General features: G+C 44.1%; 2 protein-coding genes across 2 annotated transcripts; one reads left to right on the forward strand and one right to left on the reverse strand.

Moving 5' to 3' along the window:
* The first annotated feature begins 2,644 nt into the window (after positions 1 to 2,644).
* On the forward strand, positions 2,645 to 5,179 carry sob (sister of odd and bowl). Its single transcript, XM_017147465.3, has 2 exons — positions 2,645 to 4,332; positions 4,512 to 5,179. Exons 1-2 carry the CDS (start codon positions 2,990 to 2,992, stop codon positions 4,921 to 4,923), a joined length of 1,755 nt encoding a protein of 584 aa, XP_017002954.2. The 5' UTR covers positions 2,645 to 2,989; the 3' UTR covers positions 4,924 to 5,179.
* A 1,819-nt stretch (positions 5,180 to 6,998) lies between these two features.
* LOC108061208 (uncharacterized) lies at positions 6,999 to 7,176 on the reverse strand. The gene is given in 2 exon segments (XM_017147291.2): positions 6,999 to 7,091; positions 7,093 to 7,176. Coding segments are annotated over 2 exon segments (177 nt in total).
* Positions 7,177 to 8,074: the final 898 nt, after the last annotated feature.

Raw genomic sequence — 8,074 nt, forward strand, 5'->3', positions numbered from 1 at the left:
AACGCAGTGATCGAGGCGGCACAGGAAACGAGCATTTAAAAGCGCGACTATCGAAATATAACGACATTAAGCCAGGGTTTTCATTTAAAGGAAGCTTGTGTCAATACGACGGAGTTTACCTTGGAATGTGCAATCGCGATTGCTGATCTTTTGATGGCGCCGCCATTCAGGATGATGGGGATCATCCTCGACGATCATCATCATCCGTAAGCCGTCCACTAAGCGACATAATTGCTACCGTGAGACTGAAGATCTGGGGTCTCGAGACTCGAGGTTCCAGATTCCAGACTCCCGGATCATTAAAAGCTGCAATCCTAATGCGCTCCAATCAAACACACACGAAACGAGCGTATGACATGTTTGTGCATTATTAATCACGATAATATCTGTATAAATGGTAGAAAACTGCGAGTCCCGGCCAAATTGCAATTTAATGCAAAAATAAATTGCACTCGGAGCTGGACTGGCTTTTTTTCTGTTTTTTTTTTTTTATCCAGCCAACCGGCAGCCGGAGAGCTGGCAGCTCCCATGATTATTGGTCATTTACTTGCGCCGTTTAGCGCATTAAAATCCAGTCCCCCCTCACTGAATCCTGGAGCTCCAGACTCTTTCCATAAAGAATAAGGAAATAATTGACAGTTGAAAAGTCCCAGCTATGATTGCGCTTGTGATTCGAATTGTGATTGGGTTTGCTATGCGAGCGTATTTTTGGATTCGGATTCTTCTGGCAGCATTCTTCTCTCGCTCTCTCCTCTGCGCTTCTTCAGGGATGGCGTGCGAGGAGAATCATTTCAATCAACTGGCTTCGCTTGGGGCTGAAGAAATCAACGCGTTGACTAATGGCCACAATTTGCAAGTGCTAGCAGGTTCATGCACTTGGAAAAAATCTTTAAAATTACAAGTGGCAGGTTTCAAGTAGAATAATAATTTCTAGGAACTCCACTAAAGGTGTTTTTTCTTAGCCGCCAATCAAACGCCTTTAAAGATCGTTAATATTTAATAGATAAAACCATTGTTCCATATTCGTTACTTGGAATTTCACGGTTGCTTTTAAAATTGAGAAAACAGCTGGTTTATGTTTCTTTATCAGGCGATCGCAATCCTTTAATGATTGCCGATCACATTTGATTCTAGAGAATTTAGGGATTTTTAGTTGCCGTATTTATACCCGTTACTCGTAGAGTAAAAGGGTATATTAGATTCGTGCAAAAGTATGTAACAGGTAGAAGGAAGCGTTTCCGACCCTATAAACTATATATATTCTTGATCAGGATCACTAGCCGAGTCGATCTAGCCATGTCCGTCTGTCCGTCTGTCCGTCTGTCCGTCTGTCTGTCCGTCTGTCTGTTTGTATGAACGCTGAGATCTCGGAAACTATAAAAGCTAGATGATTGACATTTTGCATGCAGATTCTAGGAGTTCCTACGCAGCGCAAGTTCGTTTCAAAAGGGTGCCACGCCCCCTCTAACGCCCACAATCGCTTATATACGATTTTAAAAATTTAAATATTTTGGAAAAGTAAAAATGCAGTTTTATTGTGTTTATCAATACCTATCGAAATGTAGAAGAAATTTTTTAAATCGGACCATTCGTTCAAAAGTTACGGCGGATCAAAGTTTTTATCTTCATATTCTTCGCTCTCCCTTTAGCTGAGTAACGGGTATCTGATAGTCGGGGCACCCGACTATAGCGTTCTCTCTTGTTTTAAGATTAAAAGGATCAATCTTTAAAAGTGAAAAATACAACTACTTTCTTATAAGTAGGTACTCAAACTATTTGATCATGGTTTTAATGTGTTATCCATTTATGAACAATTTTCTTTGAACTTGCGAGAGCAATAGTAATTTTAATTTTTGCAAATTAATAATTTTTGTATTGACTGTGACTTTGTTTAAGCTTCTATTTGACCATCCTTCAAAATTCCAAGGCTAAAAGTACTTTGCGAAAATGCCAGAAAGCCTGTGCAATTTTCTAGGAAGAATCATAAACAACTACTTGCAAAAATTATAAAAATAAACGTAAATAATCAAACAAGAGCGAGATGGCAGGAGAAGAGAGCGAGGGAGAAGGCATGAGCGGGCGGGAAAGAGAGGGCGGGAGGAACACCCACTCAAAATCAGGCATATTAACCGCAGAAACCGGTTCTCTCTTTCGCACTTTGGACGCGATCTCTCTCTACTTCACCGAACTGAGTTTGTGTGGGTGAAAGAGCGGAGAGGGAGTAAAAGGTGCTCAAAATACACGGACAAAACGAGTTTGCACCTGGCCAAGGTACACTTCTCCCGCTCTCTGGCCACTCTTTTTCCAGGTGATCTTGTGGGCGATTCGCTCTTTTACTCTCCCAGAGAGAGATCCCCGATGTGAGAGAGCCAGGGCGATCAACAAGTGAGCGCAGGTCCGCGATATGTCCGCAGAGCAATGGACTTTTAGTTTTCCGAGATCTTTTACCAATATTGTGTGCAGCGACGGCTGATCGACGTCAAGAGAAGAAGAAGAAGCAGCAGCCGAATCAGAGAAAATAAACAACAAATATAGTAATATATATAGCTTAACACGTGTGTGTGCATCTGTGTGGGTCAAGACCGGAAGTCTGATTAATCGGAAATTATAATATAGAAACTAAAAATCATCTCGCGTGTGCGCCAGCCAGCTGAATTACTATATTATTTTATTCCGAAAAATATCGCAAAATCGAAAAAGCGTGCCTGCCAATTTGACTTAACTTGGCCGAGACTGCAGTTTGTTGTTTTCGTTTTTGGCCAGACGTCAAATTCGATTTTTATGACTTTTGAAAGCGTGACTAAGACGTGATTTATGATGGCGTGTGGTTTTTAATATTCATGTGGACGCGCTCCGAACCTCTCAACCTGCGTAGGTGCGCCAAACAATAAAAAATACAAAAAAATCTCGACGGCAAGCAGCAACATCGCAGCCCCGAGGCTTTATCCCGATATCCAGCTGAGCGTGTGTGCGTGGATTCGACTTTTTTATGGAGGCAGTTAAGCATTTGAGTGCCGCTGCTGCTGCTGCAGCTGCAACTTGCAGCGATATGCCGGCCAAGGCAGCAGCATCGCCAGCAACAACAGCCGATATTGCCGAGGCGCTAAGCGATCTCGAGGCGGGCACCACAGCAGCAACGTCGGCCAGCACTGCAGCAACATCGAAGCACAGCAACAGCAACAAGCCAAGTGCAGCAGCAACACCCACAACAACGCACAAGAAAAGCCACCAAGAGAACAGCAACAGCAAGTGCACACCGGCAACATCGCCGATTGGCAGTAAAACCAGCAATGCGGCCATGGCAGCTGCAACAGCAACGGCGGCAGCAGCAACTAACGATCTAGCAGCGGCCGCTGCCGTCGTCCTGTCGCTGCAAGGAACCATGGTCAGCAGCCTGCAGCAGGCGGCCTTACTACCGGCCAATTCGGCGGCAGCAGCTGCTCTGAATCTTCAGGCCCTCGAATCCTATTTGGCACTGCAACGGCTCACAGGAAAATCGGATGTGTTCCGCTTCTCCAGCAGCAATGCCAGCAGCCACAGCAGCAGCAGCAACAACACCACCACCTGCAACAGCAACAGTAACAGCAGTGAGGCGGAGACTAATGCCTTGCCCTCGCTAATAGATATAGCCAATATAGAGCTAAAGTCGAGCTGTTCATCGAGTTCCTCGGGGGAACCCCCTTTGACGGCGGCAGCAACATCTTCAGCTGCTGCTGCTGCTGCAACATCCACGTCCAGCAGCAACTCCACCAGCAGCAGCACGCCAGCAACATCCAAGTGCCTGCCACTGCCCTCGATTGGCACCGTTAGTGCTGCTGCTGCGGTGGCGGCTGCTGCGGCTGCTGCAGCTGCTGCTGCCAACCAACAGGCGGCCCTCGATTGCGCAACTGCCGCAGAATTGGCGGCAGAATGCGATTTACCCTTGTTGGACGGCGAGGATGCGCTGTCCTTCGAGGCCGGAGATCTGGACAGCAGCTATGGCAGCTTCATGTTCAATCCATCGGCCTTCAGCCAGGCGGAAACGGACTCCGCTCTGCACTCCCTGCAGGCCACCATGTATCAGGACAAGATGAGTGTCATTTCGGGGGCGGCAGGAGGCGGGGGCGGAGCGGTAGGGGGCGTGGATGAGGCGGGCAGCTCGACGGCAGCAGCGGCGGCGGCAGCGGCTGCCCAGCGGTCCAAGAAACAATTCATCTGCAAGTTCTGCAACCGGCAGTTCACCAAGTCCTACAATCTGCTCATCCATGAACGAACCCACACGGACGAGAGGCCCTATTCCTGCGACATCTGCGGCAAGGCCTTCAGGCGGCAGGATCATCTGAGGGATCATAGGTAGGTCGGGATATTGTCTCTACTTAAAAATAAATATCTATTCTATTGGATATTTAAGATATACAAAGAAGCATATATTCCAATTCATTGATCAATTGCCTTTTTAGCATACCAGTTAATTTTCCGCTAAACTGATTTTAATCTTTCAACCAATCTTTGTTGTTCCCTTACCTTTACAGATATATCCACTCCAAGGAGAAGCCCTTCAAGTGCGCCGAATGCGGCAAGGGATTCTGTCAGTCCCGAACTCTGGCTGTCCACAAGATCCTCCATATGGAGGAGTCGCCGCACAAGTGTCCCGTATGCAATCGCTCCTTCAACCAGCGATCCAATTTGAAGACCCACCTGCTCACCCACACCGACATCAAGCCTTATAATTGCGCCTCTTGTGGGAAGGTTTTCCGCCGGAACTGCGACTTGCGACGTCACAGCCTGACGCACAACTTGGCCGCCGGAGTGGGCGGCGTGGTGGGTGGCAACCTAAGTGATCTATTCGGCTCCGGTTCCAGTTCCAGTTCCGAGTTGGGCTTACCTACGGGCTCTGCCAGCACTTCCGGATCCTCCAGAGACCTGGTGGCCGTCAGCGATTGATCTTGCAACTCTATATTATACCCACTCAATAAAATTAAATCTCATTTGCAGCTCTCATGAATACGAATCCCTCCATTTCGTAGTCGTAATCGTACTTACTAAACAGCATTTAGTTTAGTCTAAGTTTAGTCGTAGTTACTTTGGTTTAAGCCTTGGATATTTGTGACGTAAGCTTAGCAGGAAAGTTTGACTTTGTGTAAGGCACTCGATATGTTTAGAAACTAAGTTAAATTGTGGACTCTTTTTGTACTATCGAATAAAAGATAATAGCTTAAAGGAAATGATGAAAATGTTGTTTATTTGGGCACTGCAAAATATTTGAATTTGCTCTTGTTGTATTAAAAGTATTCTATGATTGGTACAAAAAAAAATTTAATTTTTTACATCAACATTTTAAATTCCTGAAATTCGAAATTGAAACGGAACTTGTTTAAATTTGACAAGTTTTCCGAATTTCTTGAGTAGAAACATTTACTGAAATGTCACCGATCGGTTCACTTTTTTCTCACCCTTTCTACCGCATCGATTCTACTCTTGTACTTACACTATTTACCCACTTGTAGCTAACTAAAATCAAATATTTGTACCGATGTTTATCGCTCGAGTGCCAACAAGGGCAATTAATGTACCATTAAAGGTGCACACCTTCAAACACCTATCGTACACCTTTTCCAACAAGCCTTTGACAACAAACAAGAATGACAATACCGGGTCTAAAACAAAGAAATATTTTCCCACCATTTCCAGGCTGGTTTCTCCAGGCTGTTCCATTTTTCAAGTCAAATAATGTCGTACAAGTCGGTTCACAAGTAGAGCATGCGCTATCGCATCGTTCGCATGGACCACCCACAAATATATAGATATTGGGCCACCCTATTTCCCACACATGGAGGAAGAACCAGATAATGCCGGGCGTGTCCGTTGAAAGAGTTTGAAAGAGATTTTATAGCGAAAAGTGGGCTGTCCATTCCAGAACAAGGGTGGAGCTCCAACTCCAGCAGACTGCCACAAAGTTTACAATTTTTATTATCGACTACAAAAAGATGCGGCCATAACGACACAAACACATACAGTGCAGTTCAAAAGCGAATGCCGACCGGGTTTCCTTCCATGGCCATCTTACCCCTTTTTACTTTTTTGTTGTATTTTTTTCCTTAACTCTGACTTCCCGAAAAGATCGCCGCGTTTGTCAATCGTTAAACGGATCAATGTAAAGCCGCCTGCAATGTTGTCTTTATGGGACCATTGCTGTTGCTGTTGCATTTCCTGTGCTTCAGCTACACCAAACCAATTACAACGATCAAACAACAATTATGGATGAGTCCGAGTTTTGAGTCCCAGTTTGAGTCCGAGTCCGAGTCTTGACCAGAGATCGCGGCTCAGTTCTGGTTTGTTTGTCGTGGACGGGCCGAGCTCTTCTGCCCCAACTTCCCTCCTCGGGTGGTTAAACATTTTAAACACGACCTGCTTGCTGCTCTCTGCAAATATTTGTGCGGATATTGTTCTATTCAATGGAACAAGCGTGCAAGGGGCACTGAGAAAAATAAGACAAAATTGAAAAATATTACCAGCATCTAAAATATTTTAAAGTAAAATAAACTTAAAAGCTGTTATAACTTTTATATCACAAAAAATAATAGTTAAACATTCTTTTCTAAGCAGAAAAGCAAAAACAATTTAATTTTAAACATTTGGAGTTTGCTAAAAACTTCTCTATAACGAAAAAAGGTCCTTTCAAAAAGCTAAACTTTGGACATTTCCTAAAATATTCCAAAATAATTAATTTAGTTAATAAATAATTAAATATTTTCCAATTTTAGAAACTTCATTATTTTAAATAACTTGTCAGTGAAAAATAGTTCATTTCTTTTAAAAATAATTAAATAAGCTTATAACTACTTCTCTGAGTGTATTGACATCGCCCATTAGTCCAGGCTCTAAACAGCCTCGAAAGACTGAGAAACCCCGAGAATGGAGCGTCTCTGCGAATTGCCAGCAATTTCACACTTTATGCGCGACGGCTTCATTTCCAAAGAGTCCCCCTTTCGGTGTTCCCCAAACCCCAAGCCCCAAAACTATATAGTAATATCCAGCTCATCCTCCGGCCAAGAGTTGGACATTCTTCCCAAGCGGCGCGTGCGGGAAGAGCGGATGTTTGAACGCTTTCGAGCTGCGAGTTTGGAGTTTACGAACGTTCGAACGAAGCTCCAACCGGCTGTTGGACCGTATTGATGGGAAAATTATGAAATTCATTGTTTGTGTTTGACTAATAATTATGACAGCAAACGCATTGTCGTCATAAACGCGAGGGGACAACCCAGAAAAGGGGCGGAGGAGCAGGGGCTGCGGAGGGGGCGGGAGCGCACTAAATTCGCTTTGAGGTTTCCGCACCACCCCAGACAAAAAAAAAGAAGAGAATAACTCTGACTAACTCTAATAAGCCCATCAACGGCAAACGACAACCCGGCAACATTCCACCTTCGATCTGCAACACTTACAGTAACAACGGCAACGCAACAGCAACATTGAAAAGAAAAAGGGGGCTTCTAAAAATGATAATTAATTGTAGAACACAAAAATAAGAAATTAAAATTATAATCCTATTAATTTGACAAATTTTAACACCATTTAGACTGAATATTGTTATACAATTCTTACACAAATCCATTTAAAAAAATTTATCTAATTTTAAAAAATAGTTAAAATCACTAACCATCCATTCTTAGCCCATTAATAGTTTTTTCTTTCGGTGTACCAACAACACCATCCAACAATGTTGTTGTCTAGTGTGCGAGGCGTGGCCGTTTCGAAGATTCTTTGAAGTTGGCTATTGCTTTTGGTCAAGGTGTTGTTGTGTTGTTTTGGTTTGGATCGGTTTGGTGGAGAGAAGGCGAAGGAGCCCCATGATGATGGGGCAGATGATGATGGCCAAGACAAGAAGAAGAAGAAGGGAAACATTTTGGTGCGTTGTGAAATTTTGTTGCGTTTCCCGGAACCAACGCAAAAAAGCGGAACGTTCTCGTTGTCGTCTGGTTGTTCGACGCTTTTTGGTTGTTCAGTTGTTCGGCGTTGTCTTTTTGGGGCGAATGTAAATGCCAGGGGGCTGTCGGCTGGTTTATTTGGTTATTTGGCCACTCTGCCATTTTGGCTC

Source organism: Drosophila takahashii, chromosome 2L (genome assembly GCF_030179915.1).
Source record: "Drosophila takahashii strain IR98-3 E-12201 chromosome 2L, DtakHiC1v2, whole genome shotgun sequence".
NCBI classification, from domain to species: domain Eukaryota; kingdom Metazoa; phylum Arthropoda; class Insecta; order Diptera; family Drosophilidae; genus Drosophila; species Drosophila takahashii.